Genomic DNA, 22981 nt, shown 5'->3' on the forward strand with positions numbered 1-22981 from the left:
TTCACCAAGGGAAGCAAATTTCGGCTGGCCTCCTCTCGCAACAGAGAGTGCAATCTAGTGTTTCACCATAACATCTAGAGGGGCGCTGTTTCACTCTTTGTAAAATACTCAATGAGAATGGGGGAGAGACGGGCCGGCAGCAACACACAACAAAGAATTTCCGAAACTAAACGAAGTGTTTTTATTTATTTATTAAAATTATAACTACAATCCGAAAAAACAGGGGAAGCCTGGCTTCCCTTGGCATCCAGGAGAAAACGCCACTGAGTCCTGTATACAAAATGTACTGCAGATGCATTCGCATCAGAATGTACTTACATTTATAAAAGTAAAAGTATTAATTTGGCACAACGGCAATTTCACATTGATATATGAGTTACAACTGTTTCTGGTTATAATTTTTTAGTATTTAGTCAGAAAAGTTTTAGAATAAAAATAGTTCCGGTTACAGAAATGTTCTTTAACCACTGAATTAAACTCTCCTGGCATGTTGTAGTTCTGCAGCAGAAATAGAAGGTGGATGTTTCAGCAGATCCTGTATGTTGGAAAATGTGGGTAAAAAAACACATTTGGGTGGGTAAAAAACAGTAACAAAAACATGGGGTTTGTCATTTGAAAGTAAAATAAAATGAATATCAACCAAGCAGAGACCATTTCATGTTCACGGATTTATTTGAACTCAAGCCCTTCTTTTACCCATTCACGCATTAAAACATCTCAGACACTACAGACTCATGCATGCTGGCTAAATTAGCAAACAAAACAAAAGTACCAACAAAAAAAGAGGATGATGTGTGTTCACACGACGACATGTGTCTGAGTCCTCAGACGAGGATGCAGCATCTCCCTGTGAAGGCTCCAGGAGAAGGGATAAGATCTTCTGACTATCTGTAGGGGGAAGGATTAAGTGGTATGTGTGTGTTTGTATGTGGCAGCAGCAAGGGGGGGGGGGGGGGTGGGGGGGTTGTAGTCACCGTGGGCTCCCTAACTCTTTCTCAGGCTGACGTCAGCGCTGGTCAGCAGCGGCGACAGTGACGTGCTCTCTGATGTGTCTTCTCTCTTCAGAACCAGGAAAGCCTCTCGACTGATTCCCAGCAGCTCTCGCAGTCCACTGTTCTCCAGCTAACAAACACAAACATATAGCCGTACAATCAGATGGGATACTATCAACACTATTACTATCTATAAATATTGATGTGGAGCTTGCTTTTCATTTAAGGAACAGGGTCTAAATTTACATTAGTGGTTTCGAATCAATCATATCACCACATATACAGTGGGGCAAAAAAGTATTTAGTCAGCCACCAATTGTGCAAGTTCTCCCACTTAAAAAGATGAGAGAGGCCTGTAATTTTCATCCTAGGTATACCTCAACGATGAGAGACAAAATGAGAAGAAAAACAAATCCCGAAAATCATATTGTCTGATTTTTAAAGAATTTATTTGCAAATTATGGTGGAAAATAAGTATTTGGTCAATAACAAAAGTTCATCTCAATACTTTGTTGTATACCCTTTGTTGGCAATGACAGAGGTCAAACGTTTTCTGTAAGTCTTCACAAGGTTTTCACACACTGTTGCTGATATTTTGGCCCATTCCTCCATGCAGATCTCCTCTAGAGCAGTGATGTTTTGGGGCTGTCGCTGGGCAACACGGACTTTCAACTCCCTCCAAAGATTTTCTATGGGGTTGAGATCTGGAGACTGGCTAGGCCACTCCAGGACCTTGAAATGCTTCTTACGAAGCCACTCCTTCGTTGCCCGGGCGGTGTGTTTGGGATCATTGTCATGCTGAAAGATCCAGCCACGTTTCATCTTCAATGCCCTTGCTGGAGGTTGTCACTCAAAATCTCACGATACATGGCCCCATTCATTCTTTCCTTTACACGGATCAGTCGTCCTGGTCCCTTTGCAGAAAAACAGCCCCAAAGCATGATGTTTCCACCCCCATGTTTCACAGTAGGTATGGTGTTCTTTGGATGCAACTCAGCATTCTTTCTCCTCCAAACACGTCTAGTTGAGTTTTTACCAAAACGTTCTATTTTGGTTTCATCTGACCATATGACATTCTCCCAATCCACTTCTGGATCATCTAAATGCTCTCTAGCAAACTTCAGACGGGCCTGGACATGTACTGGCTTAAGCAGGGGGACACGTCTGGCACTGCAGGATTTGAGTCCCTGGCGGCGTAGTGTGTTACTGATGGTAGCCTTTGTTACTTTGGTCCCAGCTCTCTGCAGGTCATTGACTAGGTCCCCCCGTGTGGTTCTGGGATTTTTGTTCACCGTTCTTGTGATCATTTTGACCCCACGGGGTGAGATCTTGCGTGGAGCCCCAGATTGAGGGAGATTATCAGTGGTCTTGTATGTCTTCCATTTTCTAATAATTGCTCCCACAGTTGATTTCTTCACACCGAGCTGCTTACCTATTGCAGATTCAGTCTTCCCAGCCTGGTGCAGGTCTACAATTTTGTTTCTGGTGTCCTTTGACAGCTCTTTGGTCTTGGCCATAGTGGAGTTTAGAGTGTGACTGTTTGAGGTTGTGGACAGGTGTCTTTTATACTGATAACGAGTTCAAACAGGTGCCATTAATACAGTTAACAAGTGGAGGACAGAGGAGGCTCTTAAAGAAGAAGTTACAGGTCTGTGAGAGACAGAAATCTTATTTGTTTGTAGGTGACCAAATACTTATTTTACCGAGGAATTTAACAATTAATTCATTAAAAATCCTACAATGTGATTTCCTGGATTCTTTCCCCCCATTCTGTCTCTCATAGTTGAGGTATACCTAGGATGAAAATTACAGGCCTCTCATCTTTTTAAGTGGGAGAACTTGCACAACTGGTGGCTGACTAAATACTTGTTTTCCCCACTGTACCATCAGTCTTACTTAAATTCATTATCTCAGTGACTTCTCTGCCAGTTTTGCCCTTAGGAAGCTGGACATTTGGCACAGCTGTCAAGTGTTTGAGGGGTTGTGTGTGTAAATGCATTAACACATGGATGGATATATAAACATGGTCGCGGCTATTGCCATTTTGTGCATTTACATAATCATCTTGGTCACAGTCTGGGTTCACAACTGGCTTATTAAACTGAATGGAACATTTAGGTACAGATGGAGATGCAGGATTTTGTTGTCTCCACATTCGTCGTTTCTTTCAAATTCACAACATAACATTATAGACTGGGTACTTAAAATGTGAAGGGATTTAACAGGGTTTTATGTACATCCAGAATGAGGGGGCTTCTGTAATTTTAACCAGTGCTGTCTGTTGATTGTTTTGATCATAGTTCTTTCACTACCACCTATTTAACAATGTTACTCTCACTAGACTAGATTTTTCTGGAATTTCATGCGCTTTGTTAGTTAGCGAGAACAAACATGTGTTTATCTAGTGCTTAGGATTTTGTGTTTTGTGTAAAAGAACCCACCAGCAAGTGTTTGTGGACAACTGTTGGAAGTGCATGTAGAAGTATGGGGGGACATGTTTTCTTACCTCGAGCTGTTTAATCCTCTCCTCGTCTTCACATATTCCCCCCTCGTCCACCTCTATCGCCTTCCTCATCACAGAGGCCATCTCATTGATCTTGTCTATGTGTGCCTGCATTTCCTACAAAGATGACATTTCTTTTTTAGAAACACTCCCTTTATCACTGGAAAATGTTCAATATTTTCTACATGGACTCTTTTTTAAACATTTGCTGCTGCTATTAATTTGACAAATGCAATACACTTTCTGATGCTGACGCAAATGCAATTTCAATAGGCCTGAATGCTAAACAATAAAAAATAAAAATAAAGTTCTTAATATCAGAGACAATGTTAGTAGGGAAAGTGTATATATCCTTTTTTGTGTTTATGCTAAAGTTAGTCTTTAGTTGCTTAATGCTGACAAGTTACAAGTGTCACATGTATTGTCTAATATTCCCCAAATGAGAGGGCACTTAAAAGAACAAGTGGGCCTCCCTGACCGTGGTGTGCTGCTCCTTCAGCTGGGTCACGATGGTCGGGTCGTCCCTCTTGCTGGCCATGAGCAGCCTGAACACCTGCTCCCTGTATTTGGTCATGATGAGCTCTAAGGCAGACTGGTGTTCCTCTAACGACGACCGTAGCTCTGCAGAAATAGGGAACACGGGGTTGTTTTGCGTGCTACATTTATTTTGTGTTCATTAAAACAGATCCCAAAGCTAAGTTAGTATCACAAATTAACTGCATACCTTTGTTGTCCTGCTGGAGGTCTCTGATCTGGCGGTTTTCCTGTTGGATTCCTAGGACCAGACTAGAACGAGGACGATGTCGGGCCACCTGGTTCAATGAGTCGATCTCCTCCTGGTACTAACAACAAGAAAAACTCAGATTAAATAACTGGATGATTTTAGCCTAAAAAAAAAATCCCAAAAATTGTCAGGCTTTGAAATCAAACTTGAAAAACTCTGTTTAAAGTGATTTGCCAATGTTTTATACACCAGTATGTCAATGTTTTGTAGTTTGTTTCAGTAGTTTTGTGTTGCAGCATCTATACATTTTTTTACATTCAACGCGACACCATACCTGTTGCATGGCCTCCACTCGCTTGTTGAGCGATGTTGTCTGTTCAATTAACATCTCTGCAGCATTGTCGTGGTTACGAAGCCTCTCCACTAAGGATTTGGCGTCTGACAGGACCTTCTCTATGGTACAGTTCATGCCTGAGGAAAAACAAGTCATTATTAATATGAAGGATTCAATATGAACCTCGCCAATGCCAACATTGCGTGTAAGCTATCAATGACATTTTAAATTGTGTTGTAAAAGCCAGGCTAATGTTCTCCAGTCTCATTTAATGACTTTACTGAGTTGGCTCAAAGTTCATGTAAATATAGCTTGTGGACTGTATTTTATCTTTTAATCTTTTAAATTGAGCCAGATAAAGCAATGAAGGACTCATCAAGCTATCTTTCATCACTTACTGATCTCAAGGTTAGATTCCTACCAACAGAAACGTAAGCTCCCTATGTGTACACCTTTAGATTATGAGATTATTTCCATTTAGGAGTCACTAAAGTGAATACAAGTAACATTAATTGCATAGGACAATGTCCAGAATAAAGTACAAACACATGAATTCAGAGAACTAACCAAAAACACCATTCATATTGTTCATGTAGCATGTAGCTCGTTGCTAAACCTACCCTCTTCCTCGTAACATCTTGAATGACAGCTGCTGTCAGTTTATTAGCTTAAGCTGACATGTCCTTATTTTAAGGGGTTATATTTATTGAGAGGTAGTACGGAATACGTATCTTTGCTGTAGTAAACAGTATGGTTGAGTATACTAGCTAGGTGTAACATAATATTACCTGCAGCTAATTTATTAGGTGACTTACTAACCACACTTATAATGCAATGACACACATGTTGCTTTTACTGGTAGACTCTGCTCAACTGACATTTCTGACAGTTCTTTTAAAAGTTAGAATATTAGTAAAAGAAGACCCTCTCGTACCTGCAGAACTCAAAGTGCAAGACATTGTAGTTTAGCTAGTCCGTTACTTCCTGTTGATGTTTAGTAGCTAATACTAGCTACAGGCTAACATGAGTTCCCATCAAGGAACTACATGTAACGTTAGTGTTTCTGATGCAGCGTTAACACATGGATTTGACAGCAGACATCCACGTGTTCAAACACTTTACTTGTGTGCTGTAAATTCCGTCTTGAGATAGTTTAGGTGGTTACAGGCGCTGGTTACAGCTATCCGAATGATAAAGCTTCCGAAGTAACGTCCAAATCCCGCGATGTTTGTTTTTATTTCACGGGCATTCTCGCGATAGTTTAGCCAAAATACAGAAAACATGGCGGACAGGCTAACACAACTACAAGACGCTGTCAATTCGGTAAGACACATTTGCGTGTTTTAAACTACAATTTACACATAATAAATGTATGTTGACTGCTAATATTATCTCAAGAAAGTAACTGGTCTGTCTAGTAGCCCTATTGTTTTGAGTAACCGCTTAACATCGCTACATTAATGTGAGCTGATGACCAGGGCCTGTGACGTTAACCAACAACTGGTTCAACTTCAGGTTAATGCACATTGCACACATCATAAGTTCGTGTAAAAGCATTGGAGCCACCATTCTTACTAGCTAACAGGGTGCTGAATACTTCCTATAATTCATCATGTATGTATATAGCTCCCTGTTTGAATTAATGTGATATGTAAATGTCCCCTCTGTAGGACGAATAAAGGGATTCTGATTTTGAATCCTGATGTTTTTGTGTGTGCAGCTTGCAGATCAGTTTTGCAATGCCATCGGCGTCCTGCAGCAGTGTGCTCCTCCTGCCTCCTTCAATAACATCCAGACGGGTATCAACAAAGACCAGCCAGCAAACCCAACCGAAGGTCCATTATTTAAGTCACTTATCTTTGTTAGTTACTTTTCTGTCTCTGTCTTTTCTCATTCTATCTACCTTCTCAACAATTTCAGGACTACATCATTGATGCACCAAACGAATAATCCTATTAAAAAGACATGGGGTATTGTGAGATGTGACTAATGCATAATATACTACAGCCACCTGTAATTTCCCTTAATATTTTCAGTCTTATCTTTTGCTGAAGATTTACAGGCATGGAATTAAATTAGCATCTCCCCCTTGCCTAATACAGGTTAGCTGTGGCAGGTCAAACGTGCCACCATTACATATAGTTTTTCCTATTATTAAGACATATTTATTTTTAATGTGCAATTCCTTAATTACAACTAGTCAGGGAAATGTTCCATATTTCTACAGACTCTGCTTAAAGTAGATAGAAACGTCATTTATTCGACATTAGGATGACCTTTTAAATGTTTTTAATCCTCATCCAGAATATGCCCAGCTATTTGCAGCCCTGATCGCCAGAACAGCCAAAGATGTGGATGTACTCATCGACTCTCTGCCCAGTGAGGAGTCCACTGCAGCTCTGCAGGTCTGTACATTCCCTAACATCTGTCACACACGCATTTCACTTACACATTCCATGGTAAAAACATAGAAAAACCAAGTTAGTATTTCATGCTTCCTGTCAGCAGAGGGAGCCAGCTGAACGCTTGTACAGCTGCGTGTCTGTCTGCTCTTAAAACAAATTATTATAGTCATGGACTACATATATATATTTTTTTAAATCTTGCAAAACTTTCAAAAATAAATATAAACTATAGATTAAGGTTTGCTTGTTTAAAGACATTTTAAGAACTCTTAAAAAACTATTCTGCCCTTGTGATGAATCTGAATACCTCTAAGAATCAGATGCAACAACTTATCAGAAGAATATTTCACATGGTTTTCGGGGTCAGTGATTTCTTTTTACGACCTGCATTTAATTTAATTATTGCTTTTTATTCTCAATGAAGATAGAGAAGAAATGTTGCCTCTATTTCTGTGTTGTTCCGCTTCCTGAAAATAGAACGGTATATTTATGTAGTGACTGTTGTAAATAGTATTCCGCTGATGATGAGTTCCAATATTTTTAAGCACTGATCTTTTACACTACATCCAAAGTAACACCAGTAGGAGAGTTCAACAACTGAAATCCAAATCAGTTGAGATGTGTTTTTTGTTTAAGTTAATTCCCCCTGTGTGGGACTAATAAAGGTATTCTGATTCTGAAGATCATTAAGAAAAAGATAATAATGGTTTTATTTTTTAGCTGAATGCTACATTTTCCAACACAATCTCCTACAACAATACAAAGTCAGGACCGTGGTTATAATTATCTTCTTTTTTTTTTAAAGGATCTCCTTGATTTTTTTGATGTGTTTTTCAGGCTATATATAAATGTAGGTATTTAAAAATCTGAATCAGAATACCTTTATTAATCCCACAGAGGGGAATTCACGTATGAATAAAAAAAATTAAAAAAACATACGGAAACTCAAAATAGAAGGTAATAAGAACATCAATTACTAAATGATGCAGTAGCAACTAAACAAAAAACTGAAACTCTTCATATGCGTATACAAAGGTATTGCCTAGTAATATTTGGCAAAGTTGTGTCGGTGCTGCATATTTTCTTGTATTGCCACACCTAGAACAGAGGTATCACAGTTGTGACGTGTGACATAATCACTACAGCTCTAAATGATGAGGCTTTAGAACAAATGATTGTTTGCGCCACAACTATATTTGTATAATAAAGTTGTGCTGAATCAGGCGGCCAGTCTGCGGCAGCTGGAGGAAGAGAACCACGATGCAGCCGCCCGTCTGGAGGAGGTGGTGTACCGCGGGGACATGCTTCTGGAAAAGATACAGAGCGCCCTGGCTGACATCGCCCAGTCTCAGCTCCGCACCCGCAACGGAGCACCCCCCCAGCCCTCCCCGGCCGAATCCTGACCCGGACAATAATATGTCTTTTCCTTCATTTTAAAACTTTATTTTTACCCTTTTTCAAACCTTAAAAAACTCCAAAATATGCGGGAAATGCCTGTAAAGGTAATTTGAAATGTAAGATAATTGAGTTGCTTATTGAGATGGTATTGTCCCACAGCAGCCCCCAGTCTCAAGGCAAACACACGCTGAAAAAGGTCTTCACATACTCACTGTTTCATATATGGACCTTACTGCTGGTGCCAAGATACTTGTGTATGCTCCAAATGGCCATCCTGTCATGTTTTTTATGTTGTACATTGGTTAAGTCTGTTTTGTATATTTATGAATGAAATGATATTCTTATTTTGGAGTATCTGTACTGAAAAACCTGGACACTTTGCAACTAACAAACACTCTCAGCTCATTGTAAATCTGAAGTGTTGTTTTTTTAATAAAGCTTGAAAAAACATTTTTGAGGAACTCACGGCTGGCCTTAGTCTATTTCATGACATTTCAGTATGTCACAAGTTGGTAAAAAAATAGCATGGGGGGGAAAATGACTAGCTGCTGAAGGCTTTAATGGGGAATAGGACTGCTGAAAACAATTCAAGATTCAGTATGCGAAGTGAGAACATTTATTCCCTGGGATTATTTCAGACTGAACTTTATAAAGCTTGGGCTGCAGGCCAGAAAGTCTATAACCCAAATCTAAATAAAAACAGACTTCTCTGCTGGACACCACACCATGACGTGTTAACAGGGTGGACCCTGCACCTCTGTGCATGATGTCCTCGTGGCTCATAGAAAGCACTCAACCCATCCAAAAAATGAGATTTATGGCACAGAAAAACAGCCCGAGGTATCTTTTGCTCAACACAAGTTTGTTGGTGGTGTTACAATCGTGTTATCTTCTGTTTTCTGTTCTATTTAATATTTCGTTAGGCGAATTGTAGGCATTTCTAAGCATCCTTGCTGGTTGATTGGAGGAAACAAATCCGTTTCCTGTGGAATTTCTAGATTGCACAGAATGAAGACTAAATCTGCAGTATCGAGTTTAAACAGTGAACATATTTTAAGTTTTGTTTTTCCTCTTAGAATATACACAGAATATAGATGTGGTTTGTTTATCAGTGGCACACGATTATGTTTTAAGTTATCCTCTCATCTTCTCCTGTATTGTCAGAAGGCACATATAGCTGCAAGCTGTATGTTTTTAGTAGTTATGTTTTTAAACTGTGTTTTGCTTTTAACTATGTTTGTAAAAATTGTTTTTAACCTTGTTGTACGGCGACCTTGAGTGCCTTGAAAGGCGCCTTATAAAATAAATGCATTATTATTATTATTATTATAGTTATATTATAAAATATGTGGTTTAGATTATAGCTATTCATGTTTGTATTAGTGATTTATTGATTCTTCTTATATCTATTTTTATCAAAAAACTGCACATTTCTAGGTTTGATCACAATGTGACCTTTTGTTGACCTTAGTTGCCCTCTTGTAGTTCCTATTTTGTGTGAAATAACTGAATAGTATTTGACAGTAATGTTTGTGTAATATGATACTAACACAGTATTATTTCGAATATCATGTTTTATTATAGGTTTGCGCTAAGCATAATGAATCAAATTAACTACTGAGGCTACAGTCCAGTCTTTCATAGCTGCATGCAAATGTTTGCTAGCCAAATGAACGCATCCCTTACAGGGCGGTTTAAATCTTCTCATTGGCTGAAGCACATGTCACTTTCAAGTATATTGCACAATGATTGGCCACTGTTAACCACGTTTCTCTTTCCTCATTCGTGATAAGTTCTTTTCAACGTCAATCAAATGCCTGCGTACGCCGTTGCGTGCCCAGAACGTCTGATGGATGAGACCAACGGTCCCAGGAAGCAGCTCTGCTTATTCCTTATTTTATAGCGATAAAGACAGGGAATATACGGAATGTTGTGGTCAGCGGGAACAAATAATGGAATAGAATAAAGTAAAAAATTGTGTCAGGTTAGCTTGCCGTCAACGTCAGGATTTCTGTTATGATTTGGCGTTGATTTCGGTGTTGTTTACTGGGCTGAGAGTTCATCTGGAGGGATAACTGGAGCCTAATATTGGGCAGAAAATACACATTATATTTCTCTTATATCGAGGGGTGGCGGCCAGCCGATAGTTAACTCTGGAGCCGGAAACGGAGGTAAGTCAACACATTTACCGCAGAATGCTCCCTATATATATGTATGATGTATATAATATAGCGGACAAATAGCTAGCTAACACAACACACAGCAACAAAATGTCGTATTTCTGTATATAACATGAATAGTATCTAGTAGTATGTCGAGTGTGTTGGGAGCAGTTAACCAACGTTACATGTAGTAAAAGCCCTAGTTAAAATCAGTGGTGTAATGTAACTAAGTCTACATTTACTCAAGTACTACTACCTAAGTAAAACCTATAGGTACTTGTACTTCACTTGAGTATCTTCAAATTATGCTACTTTACTTAACATATTATATTATAATATTATAGGTTAAGCTAAACAATAGTGTATAAAGTCATTCAAATAAACCGAGTGCAGCATTGAAGTGATGAAGACATAAATGCAACAATAAGTCTTATACAAATAATTTAAACATATCTGGTGCTTGAAATGGCTTTTTTTCACAACTAGTACTTTTGGTAGTTTTTTAATGCTAATACTTTTTTACTTTTACTGAACTACAAGAACGGACTTTTACTTGTAACTAAGTATTTCTTCCATTGTAGTATTCCTACTTAAGCAAATAATCTCTGGTTAAAATACGTTTTACAGTGGCTTACTACAAAATGTAATGTTTAGCACATAATATGTTTCATAATGTGCTAATATAGTGCATAATACATATCAGCATAGTCCCTCAAGAATTGTTAGTTCAATACCCCTTTGAATTTTTTTATGTAGTTAATGACTACTGAAACTACAATACATGTTGTTTACTATTGCTTTTTTCTGTAATTGAACCTCTTTAAACACCAAATTCTCTCTGAATATATGTTAAATTATTTTTTTAGTAGGGTATTTGTGTAGTTTATGTATAACCTGTGAGTTGTGGGCACTTTTTTAAACAATCACATTTTTAGCTGGTATGTCATTTGTATCAATTATACTTTGTTATAATTTACCGTCACAGGTACATTAACAATTCATCTTTTTTTCTTTTTAAAAAAAAAAAAGAGTTTGAAGTAGCTTTAGTTAAGCAAACTAGATTTGTCTCTTTGGTAGCTTAGCTGTAGTTTGACTTCCTCCAGTGTAAAGTCATTGGTAGCTTACAAAGCTTTTAAGGGGCTTAAAAGCTTTGATTATTTCAATATTTCAATAATCGTCCTAACAAGAAGACCCTACTGCATGTGTACCTTGTTTATGGCTGCCTTAATGATGATGATACTGTTCTTTTGGCCATTTATTTCCAAATTTGCAGCAATTTATTTATTTGTGTGTGTGTGAGCCCCATTCCTCTCCCTGGCATCATGACTGAGCCCTTTCATTCAGAGTGGGATAGGTTTCCTGTCCACCCACTTACAGTGCTTTAAGGGTGGAGTGTGTTTCCATACACACACCATTTTACACATATTCAGTTAGATGAAGAAACACTATGTACACTATAAGCTTGTTGTAAACTTTATTTGTAGATCACAGTTTTGGCAGGTTGTCCACTCATTAGGCTGCATGCTTATTTTCCATGTATGGTGTGGTGTTGTTTGTTTAGCTAGGCCAGGGGAGGATCTGTATCACCTCGAGCCAAACTGAATTCCTCAGTCTTAAGGCATTTTCCACTTAGATGGGGAAAAAAAGCAAAAGGCATCCATGACCTCATATGTACACATTGATTTCCATTGTGCAATATCCCTGAAGCAAATTGATAGACATTAGAATGAGGGATTTTATAATACTTAAATTGAAGGCATTGATGAAATACAAGATGTTTTTTCCAATACAAGTGGTTATTCCGATTTAATAGCCTTTAACCGTCATTCGATCTCTACAGACCACAGAAAAACTATTTAAAAGCTCTGAACAATTGAAAAAAAAGAAATCAACACATGTTCAAACACAAGTTAATGTGCGTACTAAGTGACTGAATGTGAAGTACCATGTCAACTCCATGAATGTAGAGAGGTTACCTATCTGGTGAATCCTTTGAGACGTATAGATGTGGGCTGTGTAAAGTTGTGGCATGGTGTAATATTAGAGGAAGTGATATAGGGTTTTGAACAACCATACATGTCAGAAACTGCTGTTTTCAGCCTCTCCAATATTGAGATTAGCTGCTTTCCTTTTAAAGACAATGTCGGATGCATTTATAGACATATAAATAATCGGCGCATAAATCAATGAATTTTAGTTGCGGCACAATATGTAAAGCTACATTGATGTTGATGTGCATCTTCTCAGAAAAGTTATACCACATGGGGCTTACATGGTCCATCTGAGACCACAAAAACTGAATTAATACTACTTAAACATTGTCTTTTTGTGGTTGGTCCTCACTGGGGTCCACATTTACACTGAGCTTCCTGGTCTGCTTGATTATGGCAAAAATCATAATCTCGATTATTTGGGTCAATAATTGTAATTGCAATTATTTATTGACTTTGAAAACATCCATTTAATGGAGAACAAAATGTGAACAGTATGTTTTTAACAGTTGATTACCCTGAACTTTAAGTGTAATTTAACTGAAAACCCCCCAAAAAAAAAGTATAAAAAAAAAAAAAGTAATAATAAAAAAATAATCGTTTTATTTCGATTACGTTGTTTTCGTAATCGTTTCAAGCCATAATCGTAAACGCGATTTAAAATACGATTAATTGAGCAGCCCTATGTTGCGCTCAGGTAAATCGGGACAGGTCTTTGTATCTCAGATCCCTTTTTTCTCGTGTCCTTGTTTTTTCTCTTAAACCTTCCTAGCAAGCAATGATTCATAGATTTTTCTCAGAATTCCGGAAGTGTCTTGCTGTTGGAGGGTTGTTGGGCCTGTGACTAGAAGAGAAATGGCTCCTATCTCTGAGCTGCTGGGCTGTTTAATCTCTGTGAGAGCTAATCAGGCCCATTCATACCGACTGATGGGGTACTGGTGACACACACTCCCTCTCCCGTCCCAAAACTCTTTTCCCTTTTGTTGCAGTCCTCCATCTTGTGTGTGTTTTTTAAGTCATTCCCAATGCATTCACAAAGTCAAGTATTGATAAGTGCTGTTCTGCTGTGACGCAATTACGCAAATGATTGGTGAGCCTCCTCAGGTGACTTTGGTTTGTAAAGATCTGTGGCGATGTCACTGATTAGTCCCTGGAATGAAAGCCTGCAGACCACGAGGCATCGAGCACATGTTCTGATCTGGGGTCAGAATATAATTTCAGTACCAGGGACCATAGCTGCACTCTTTGAAATTCAAAAATGTAGCACACTTGTTTGTCTTGTACACTGAAGGGAAAAGTAAAGCACTAGATGAGCTTTCATTGAGTCTTGGAGACTTCATTAACATTATATTTCAAAAAAGGCACTCAATCAATTTGTCATACATGCAACATCTGTTTTAACACTTTTCAAAACCTAAAAAAACTGGTTATAGACGGTCTAGTGAAAGATACTTTTTAAATGCAATAAAGTAAGAAAAGTAGTCAGCATTTTGGAGCATAATAGATCATAAAAGTCACAATTTCCACTTTGATTTCACCATTGTTTTTAGTGTGATGGTTGTCCGTTCTGGACTACTCTGACAGTAACGATAGGACACATGCTTAAACACCTCCGGGGCTAATTGTCTCTCTCGTAGGTTAAATATATTTTGTCAAAGACTGAATTGATGGTACAATGACCCAGACACTGGACTGATGTTGTTTCCTTCTAATGTTTCACAGGAGGGTGTGGCCATGACAGGAGAGACTGCAGCTACCCTTCCCATGAGCAACCACACCCGGGAGAGGGTGACTGTGGCCAAGCTGACCCTGGAGAACTTCTACAGCACCCTGCTCTCCCAGCACGAGGAGCGGGAGATGAGGTGAAGCTGCTGCCACACAGAGCTCCACACACTATTCCTCTTGGCGTTAATTGTTAGCTCTAACCTGCCTTGTATGACCTTTACCATAGTTCCTGAGCCCCTCACCTCAGTTCCTCTCTGCGTGTAAATATAGCTGTTGTTTGAATGTCACTCCATCTGCTGAAAAGGAAACAGCAGCCCTGTTTGTAAAACATGGTTTCCTTTATAGGCAGAAGAAGCTGGAGAAGGCCATGGACGATGAGGGTTTGCCCGATGAGGAGGTACAGTACGATTTGTTTTCTCATCTACAGACCTCAACATTTCACAGAATTCTTTTAAAATGTATTCTCTCACAATCTTTGTGTCTTTTTCGTGCAGAAAGTAATGCGGCGCTCACAGCACGCCCGTAAGGAGACTGAGTTCTTGCGACTGAAGAGGACGAGACTCGGTTTGGATGACTTTGAGTCTCTCAAAGTTATCGGGCGGGGAGCTTTTGGAGAGGTATATATATATTAAAAAAAAAAGCCTAGGTCCTTGTGAGTTTGAATTGTGTATGTGTCCACTTTGGCACAACTTTATACATTTTCTATTTCAACTTTCCTCTTCCTTACTTACCTTGAAAATAATCCAATATTTATTCACCTTTCTGATGAATTTACTGCCGTCTCCTTCAGGTCCGTTTGGTGCAGAAAAAAGACACAGGGCACATTTACGCCATGAAGATTTTGCGAAAAGCAGACATGCTGGAAAAGGAACAGGTGAAGTGTTCGTCAGCACCGCAGTTCTTGATAATCCTTAAACACACTTTATATGTCTTTTTATATTTAGTTTTCGGTGTGTTGCGTTGCCGTCTCTCTGCAGGTCGCTCATATCCGGGCAGAGCGGGATATTCTGGTGGAGGCTGACGGAGCGTGGGTGGTGAAGATGTTCTACAGCTTCCAGGACAAGAGGAACCTCTACCTCATCATGGAGTTCCTTCCTGGAGGTTTGCACTCAGAGTTACTACAGGGAACTTATATTATATATAATGCCTCTTATGACCTACATATCAAAAGAGACCTCCAGCATGAACATTCATTTATCTTTACTTATGCTAGTTGCCATTTGGTCTGATAAAATTAAATCTTCCAGGATCACAAGAACAGTGAGACCAAAGGGACTGAGAAGGTACTGCTTTAAAAGAAATCAACAAATGAAAGTTCCTCATCGTCAATAAAAGATTGGTTTGTTTTTCCCTCGCTATTATGTTCTTCTTAGCACGCTCACTCTTCTATGTTGTGTTTCTCGTATTTATTTCAACTTTATTTGACAGTTACATTGTAGGGGCAGACTGGAAAACAGGTAGATGGGTTTATGACATTTATTAAACTGGATACATTACAGTATACTGCTACTCTGTGACATAACTCTGTGTTAGACATGAGCCAGACAGACATGTTGTGTATTATAATGTAGTTGTGACCTCTGACCTTGCTGCCAGGCGACATGATGACCCTGCTGATGAAGAAGGACACTCTGTCTGAAGAGGCCACACAGTTCTACATCGCAGAGACGGTTCTGGCCATCGACTCCATCCACCAGCTGGGCTTCATCCACAGAGACATCAAACCAGACAACCTGCTGCTGGACTCCAGGGTGAGGCCGGCCACACACACACACACACACACACACACACACACACACACACACACACACACACACACACACACACACACACACACACACACACACACACACACACACACACACACACACACACACACACACACACACACACACACACACACACACACACACACACACACACACACACACACACACACACACACACACACACACACACGGGGATTTCTCAAAGGTGTATTTTCTCACAGGGACATGTGAAGCTGTCAGATTTTGGCCTGTGTACGGGACTGAAGAAGGCTCATCGCACTGAATTCTACAGGAACCTGACGCACAACCCGCCCAGCGATTTCTGTGAGTCACAAATTTGATTTTCACAATAAAAGCCAAACAATATAGAAACCAGATCCAAAGTGGACCCAAGAAAGAGACTGCTTTAGTCCACAACATGTAACTGAATACATCATCGCTTTTCATCTCTTCACCTTTTTGCAGCCTTTCAAAATATGAACTCCAAGAGGAAAGCAGAAACCTGGAAGAAGAACCGGAGGCAGCTGGTAAGACTTTGTCATTTTACTGAATGAAACAAGCGTGTGCTCATGGCCTCTTTGACCTTTCTTCGTAAATGCAGAAGTGTCCGAATTGAGACACAGCATAAGGAAGAAGGAATTGTGCACTTACCTGATGCAACATGCAGAAAGAGAAAACAAATCACAGATGTTGCTTCATGGTTTCTGCAGAAATGTGCAAAGTAGCCTCAAAATGATGGCGAAGAATCTTTAAAAGTCTTAGAAATGTTAAGCAATGAGAAGGAGTTGATGATCTGACCTTGCTTTTGAAAATAATTGGTCAAGTATATTTAAAAATGACAATTAACCAAATGTGTCTAGCTCTGAATAGCAGCAACATTATGTGTTAAACCAGTTTTAAATCTAGCTTGCCTTGGCTGTATGTCCAGTATTACCATCTTGTTTTTGGTCATTTTGAAAACAAATGCCGACCCTTCTTTGTTTCTGTGTGACTTTCAGGCTTATTCTACTGTGGGAACACCAGACTACATTGCCCCGGAGGTATTCCTGCAGACGGGATACAACAAGCTGTGTGACTGGTGGTCTCTGGGGGTCATCATGTACGAAATGCTCATCGGTAAGCATGCTTTTTCCTGTGTGGTGAAATCAAATTAATTTGGAAAAGAAAATCGCAGATGTTTTGCAAAATTGTGTAGATGAGTGTACAGATATTTAGCACACTGTACAGGCCACACTTGCAAAGTATTTTTACAAATATGTTACCAGTTGCTCTGTAGATTGACACATGGATAAACGTGCTGCTGTTAGGTGTCTTCTGCAGCTGGTATTACCCAACAGCAGCATTTTATATTTAAATTGTTCTAATTGTTGTGTTCAGGTTACCCCCCCTTCTGCTCTGAGACGCCGCAGGAGACGTACAGGAAGGTGATGAACTGGAAGGAAACACTCGTCTTCCCGCCTGAAGTCCCCATCTCAGAGAGGGCCAAAGACTTGATATTAAAGTAAGTAAAGATACATTTGTATTCACTTACATGAAGGCCACATCAGACAGCGGTCTGGACCGGGCAAAATGACCCAGATGTTGTGACATCATCAGTGTGCTCCTTGTGTGTTACAGGTACTGCACTGATCCTGAAAACAGGGTTGGAGCTGTGAGTGTGGAGGAGATCAAAAGTCATCAGTTCTTTGAGTCGGTGGACTGGGAGCACATCAGGTACATAAACACTTTGAACAGATGAGACGTATAGCAAACCTTTGTGTGCAGTTTTCCTTTTCCTGCAGTCTTTCCTCATGGATTTTCCCACCAAACCTGAGGCATATGGTTGACACATTCATAATTGTACAATGATTCTGGGGGCAAAAACTATAAATACAACTTTATTTGTAGTTTTTACCACTTTCCGAAAAGCTTTACACATTAGGATAAGAGTTAGACAATACAGACTCCGACAATCAACAGGAATACAGGAACATGCTGGAACCTTTCCCAGAACTCCAGAGGACAAAGGAAGTAGAACAAATATGAAATAACCCAGGGAAAAACTGAATTTTAAGAAAACATTACCAGCCGTTTCAAAAACACAAGAGCTTCAACGCTCAAACGTCTCACGCACAGACTGAAGCGGTTGTTGATCACTTGTGGCCCCTTTTGGCCAGTTAAGAGCCATGAAGTCAGCAGAGAATCCCCTGGATAACACAGATGAAACCAGCAATATTATGTAGTCTATGTCAGGAAAAAGGCTCTTCTTGCATGATAGCTAATACTGCTAATGCACAAAGCAGTTTCAGGAAAATTCAGAGTGTTCGAATGTGTAGGATTTAAAACTTGATGTGTTCTTCCTCTTCCTGTTGCCTCCTCAGGGAGCGGCCAGCAGCCATCTCCATTGAAATCAAGAGCATCGACGACACTTCGAACTTTGACGACTTCCCCGAATCGGACATCCTTCAGCCGGGTTAGTCTTATAAAATATTCTGCTTGCATTGAGATATATTATTGCGAAACATAAGCCTTGAGTCACATTCAGACAGAGGAAGGCCGTAGATGAGTAATGCCAGATGATTGAAACAATGATTTTTCTTCTTATTCTTATAATAGCTTTAACATGCCTTTTCATTGACATTATATAATCTGTGTTGGCCATGATACCTTCATTTTGACGCCATAATAACGCCTGCTTTTGTCATGTGTCGATTGACAGCTAATGCGACGGAGCCGGACTTTAAGTCGAAGGATTGGGTGTTCCTGAACTACACATACAAGCGCTTTGAGGGTCTGACTCAGCGAGGCACCATCCCCACATACATGAAGGCAGGGAAGGCCTGACAGAGCTGTGGAGCAGGAACAGACGTTTACGGACACAGGGTCGGGCCCCCGGAGCCCCGCTGCTGCTGAAGGCTCTCAGCCTCTCAGAATACATTTAACCCTCGTCACAACTTATTTAGGTCTGCTTCAAGAACGACAAGAGCTCGGAAACGAAGGAGCGTTACCGCATTACCTCGGTTGTTTATATATCGTATACACGTGCCGTCTTTAGCCATAGCTCTCAGGCCAGCTTCATAACTAGGACTTTAAAATCAGCTTACCTGCACGTACCTGCAGCATATTGCTTCTAGAGAGGCGACTTACTGCCAAAAGGGAATATTGGGAATGAGGATTGAGTACAAATCATTTGGACAGTTTCTACACTGGTGTCTAAATTAGCTCTGATGCAAACTTAATGTCTCATACTGAAGACTCTACTAAATCAGGCCCCCTTCACTTCCTGTCTGTGGATTTTAAACGAAAGTTGTAGGACGATTTCTAGATATTTGGCTCACTCTGCTTCATATTTCAGAGTTACTCAAACTAAAACAGATATCATCTATTTTTTAAAAGTGTAAAAAAAAGACATACTGACTGTCGGAAGCATCATGTTTTGGGAGAAAAGCTTCGGAAACCACAGCATCATGTGAGACAACTTCTGCTGATCCTGGTGGTGCTAGTTAGCTAAATGCTATCCCACATTGAAGGGATAGAAAATATAAACGAATGAAGGAGTTCAATTAAAGTTAAAACCCTGCTGGATCCATCATGCTGATTGAATCATATACATGCCAATCTAAGTGCAGAGTGTGTCAGCTGTGTTGTTTTTCAGATCAGGTCTAACGCTAATGATTATTTCCCCAGATTTAATTCTAATAACTTACCTCTCAGATGGCAAAACGTGCAAAGTGCCTTTTTTAAAAAGCTGATAAATATTTAACCAGATGTCTTGCAATGTTATCATAGATGAATCCGAAGGTATGAACTAGTATTATAAACTATAATTAAGCTATTAAAAGGGGAGGAAAAATAGAAAAAGGGCATGCATAGAAAGACTTGTATTGGTTATATGAGTAAGCAAGGGGCTCATAAAAACTGCACCTCTGAGAAACTAAATTAGAATATTGGTGGGTATCTTAGACAAGTATACTTTGTTAATTTTGAATAAAGTATCCAATTACTATATTTAATGTTACCTTTTCCCCCCACGCCCTAAAAGCTTAATGTCAGGCATGTCTTACTCACACACAGCGCTAAAAATAGTTGCCAAATAACTATTCACATGTAGCTGTGGCTTACTGCACTTAACTTACACTACCTAACACCTTTCCAAGAGTGCTACACTTGGGGATGGAATAAATTGCCATTACTATTTCTACACTGTAGAAAGATGAGTAAGAAAGGTGTCAATACAAGCTATTAATGTACATACAGGGACAGGAAATATAGACTGTAGACACCACAGGGCTCCCGTACTGAACCGATCGTGGTGCTATTTCTGAGGAATTGATAGAGAAAGTAAGTGGTTTTTCAGTCTGATAGATTAGAGGAGTGTGTGATTGAGTGTTGATATTATTTGTTATGTTTAACTCATTTATCCAGGTAGTCTGGTTGCAAATAGCCAATAACCCATAATGGAGATTTAGAGCTGCATTGTCGCTAGTAAAAAAACATAAGCAGTGTGCAAATTAGGAATGGCCAATGTGTTAATATCTTAATTTATAATTTATGTTTGTTTAAAATGAGATTCAGTGTATTTAAATTGGATGATTTCTATATCACCCAAAAATGGGGGAACTTTACATTTGTAAAAATGGTTTACAATTGTTGCAGCGTGGAGACGTTTAAAAAAAAGTTCCTACACTTCCAATAATGCAACTTGATAGCAGCTTTTATTATACAGAAGCAATTGAACTGTTTTGATGGAAAATCCGTCGAGTGCCCCTTTACTTACAAACAAAAAATGTCAAGAAACACAAACTTAAACAATCTGCCATAATACAAATCCAAAAGTATCATTGTAACCCAAATACCATGCTGCAGTGATGATGTCATTCTGTAGTCCAACCCTAAAGTTAGCACCGCCCTAATTCCAGTGACAAAAGCTAATTGGATGTTTCCATTAGATTCTGTACCATTGCATAAAATAATCTCTAAAGTGCATGATACTTACACATAATCTTTACATAAACACTACTTTTATATTTTTGGAGTAATAAGATAACATTAGGCTATGAAGGAACTACAGCATCGTCACTTGACTAAGTCACCACCTAAGCTAAAGGTGGCTAATGTTCAGCGTGATGATGTTTAGTAGTCTTATTAGGACACTTGGAAGCTTACAAAAAAACAGTGGGGGGTATCGTTATGTATTTATGTTGAGGTTAGAAAGTTTAGTCTCTTAAGTTTGTGTTAAGAAAGTGAAGTTTAATAAATTCTGGGTTTCAGGACTCGTTTCTGCAGCATCTATTCAAAATCAATGCTAATACTAGGACAGATGTATGATGGGGGATTTTGTTGATGGCTGCTGCTGATTGGCAGGTATGTCAATAGAGTGGCGAAGTCACGCCCATATACTTCCGCCCCAATGGAGAGAGAAAACTTATCTTTCGATCCTGTTTGAATTGTGCCATGAATTACATATGATGTTTGTCAATCTTAAAAAATAATTTCCATGTAAAAAAAGGCACAGTTTGTCTTAAAACTGTTGAAATATAAGACTATGAAAAATACGCCACTAGAAAGACTACAAATCCCAGAGTCGCGTACATTAACGTTACACATTACACTCGTGTTACTCACCGAAACCTTGTAAAGCCGGTCCCGCATGCTGGCTTTTACGGAACCGACTAACTCACCTTGTGTCTATGTACAGCTCTCAACATGGCCAGACTTGTAGTGTAGTCCCCTCTTTTAATACTTTTCACTTCATTCTGAAAGATGCTAACGTGAAGGCCATCTTGGTGTTGGTGACGTATGCAAGACCAGAGTTGTAGTTCATTGAGCGCTTCACACAAAAAAATGTGTTACTTCACAGTTTTAGGACACTTTTTTTTAGTTTTGACTTGCAACATTATCTTTTAAATTGACAAACATCATATTATCGTTGCACAATTCAAACGGGATCAAAAGATAATCTTTCTCTCTCCATTGACTTCGATACATGATTTTTCCGAAACAAGGTCCCATGGAGGTCCCCGGAAGGGGAGGGACTTCGCCACTCTATTGGTTGTATCCGGTTGTATCCTTATATATATACAGTCTATGGTTGTATCATTGGAAAGCGCTGAAACAAAATGCTGTATTGAAAACCAAACAGTTACAAGAGAAACTGTGACTGTTTGGGACATTTTCATGAAGGACATGAAGTCGTGCTATTTGTTGTGAGGTGATGTGTAACTTAGTTCAATGTCAAACTCATGTCCTGTGTTGCAAGAGAGAAATTATTACTTTTTTTCTCCAAAAGAAGACTCCATTTGGCATTAATGCAATTCTATAAACATTCAAAATGACTTGAAATCCATTATTGTGTCACTTTTCTTCAATGGGAGCTAAATTATAATGAATTGAGTGCAAGAACATTTCACTTTTATCACACGTTAAGCAATTAAATATTATAATAATATATCCCCTGCCAGTCTAACCCCTCCTTAGGCCAGAACCATGTTGTGAGAGGTATTTTGTGTAATGCTGTGTACATACTGTTGTAGACACTTGAAGGAAACTGGATTTAAGGAAATGTTCATTAATATATTAAATATTTCAGTCGTCTTGGTTTCTTAATTTTTTGGGGGAAGGGGAGAAGGTCTTGCATCTTTGTTTTCTCTATATCTCTACACTGTTGATTAAATAAAAAGGCAAATATGGAAAGAATAATTGGAATATATGAGTAAGGGATAAATGGGGCTAGCACTGAGAACACTAGAGAGAGCTCTCCTGCAGAGCAGGACTCACAGCTCTCCAAGATTTATTTGTAATAAATTACATTAAATTAACCGACATTTATTTAAATCTTGGAGGGGGTTCGCGGTGTTTCCGGCTCGGTAAGGTGCACGGTGACCATGGATGTATAATAAGCCGGGGACACGTTACTTGATATCATACGGGTCTTTCAAAACGGGTCAAAGAGCAAACCGTGGGCACGTGTCCATTGCATTATATAATATATAGGTCAAC

At 39.2% G+C, this 22981-nt stretch overlaps 3 protein-coding genes across 4 annotated transcripts; 2 read left to right on the forward strand and 1 right to left on the reverse strand.

Annotated features, from left to right (window-relative positions):
• Positions 1-653: 653 nt before the first annotated feature.
• Positions 654-5744, reverse strand: fgfr1op2 (FGFR1 oncogene partner 2). Its single transcript, XM_079654530.1, has 6 exons — positions 5488-5744; positions 4554-4690; positions 4220-4337; positions 3974-4116; positions 3499-3612; positions 654-1122 (listed from the first exon to the last, which is right to left on the reverse strand). Exons 1-6 carry the CDS (start codon positions 5510-5512, stop codon positions 985-987), a joined length of 675 nt encoding a protein of 224 aa, XP_079510656.1. The 5' UTR covers positions 5513-5744; the 3' UTR covers positions 654-984.
• On the forward strand, positions 5738-8817 carry med21 (mediator complex subunit 21). Of its 2 annotated transcripts, none has more exons than XM_079654532.1 (4): positions 5738-5876; positions 6274-6388; positions 6858-6958; positions 8182-8817. In XM_079654532.1, exons 1-4 carry the CDS (start codon positions 5835-5837, stop codon positions 8359-8361), a joined length of 438 nt encoding a protein of 145 aa, XP_079510658.1. In that variant the 5' UTR covers positions 5738-5834; the 3' UTR covers positions 8362-8817. The 2 variants fall into 2 exon arrangements, with proteins under 2 accessions (XP_079510658.1, XP_079510657.1); XM_079654531.1 differs by lacking the exon at positions 5738-5876 and adding an exon at positions 5887-6068.
• A 1419-nt stretch (positions 8818-10236) lies between these two features.
• LOC307023045 (serine/threonine-protein kinase 38-like) lies at positions 10237-22576 on the forward strand. The gene is made up of 14 exons (XM_079656041.1): positions 10237-10527; positions 14232-14371; positions 14580-14631; positions 14729-14851; positions 15025-15108; positions 15212-15335; positions 15831-15985; positions 16225-16327; positions 16469-16530; positions 17002-17119; positions 17381-17504; positions 17621-17716; positions 18364-18455; positions 18702-22576. The coding sequence occupies exons 2-14, from the start codon at positions 14244-14246 to the stop codon at positions 18824-18826; spliced, it is 1386 nt and encodes a 461-aa protein (XP_079512167.1). The 5' UTR covers positions 10237-10527; positions 14232-14243; the 3' UTR covers positions 18827-22576.
• Positions 22577-22981: the final 405 nt, after the last annotated feature.

The sequence above is a fragment of the Notothenia rossii genome (genome assembly GCF_949606895.1).
Source record: "Notothenia rossii genome assembly, chromosome: 10".
Classification (NCBI taxonomy): domain Eukaryota; kingdom Metazoa; phylum Chordata; class Actinopteri; order Perciformes; family Nototheniidae; genus Notothenia; species Notothenia rossii.

Excerpts from the sequence above, each read along its gene's own strand:
- LOC307023045 (XM_079656041.1), top strand. The coding sequence starts at position 14,244 with ATGACAGGAGAGACTGCAGCTACCCTTCCCATGAGCAACCACACCCGG. Across the intron at positions 15,336-15,830 it reads CATGGAGTTCCTTCCTGGAG|GCGACATGATGACCCTGCTG; the intron begins GTTTGCACTCAG and ends CCTTGCTGCCAG. Across the intron at positions 16,531-17,001 it reads AGAAGAACCGGAGGCAGCTG|GCTTATTCTACTGTGGGAAC; the intron begins GTAAGACTTTGT and ends TGTGACTTTCAG.
- med21 (XM_079654531.1), top strand. The coding sequence starts at position 6,024 with ATGACCAGGGCCTGTGACGTTAACCAACAACTGGTTCAACTTCAG. Across the intron at positions 6,069-6,273 it reads AACAACTGGTTCAACTTCAG|CTTGCAGATCAGTTTTGCAA; the intron begins GTTAATGCACAT and ends TTGTGTGTGCAG. Across the intron at positions 6,959-8,181 it reads AGTCCACTGCAGCTCTGCAG|GCGGCCAGTCTGCGGCAGCT; the intron begins GTCTGTACATTC and ends GTGCTGAATCAG.
- fgfr1op2 (XM_079654530.1), bottom strand. The coding sequence starts at position 5,512 with ATGTCTTGCACTTTGAGTTCTGCAG. Across the intron at positions 4,338-4,553 it reads GAGTGGAGGCCATGCAACAG|TACCAGGAGGAGATCGACTC; the intron begins GTATGGTGTCGC and ends TCTTGTTGTTAG. Across the intron at positions 4,117-4,219 it reads CCTCCAGCAGGACAACAAAG|AGCTACGGTCGTCGTTAGAG; the intron begins GTATGCAGTTAA and ends CTATTTCTGCAG.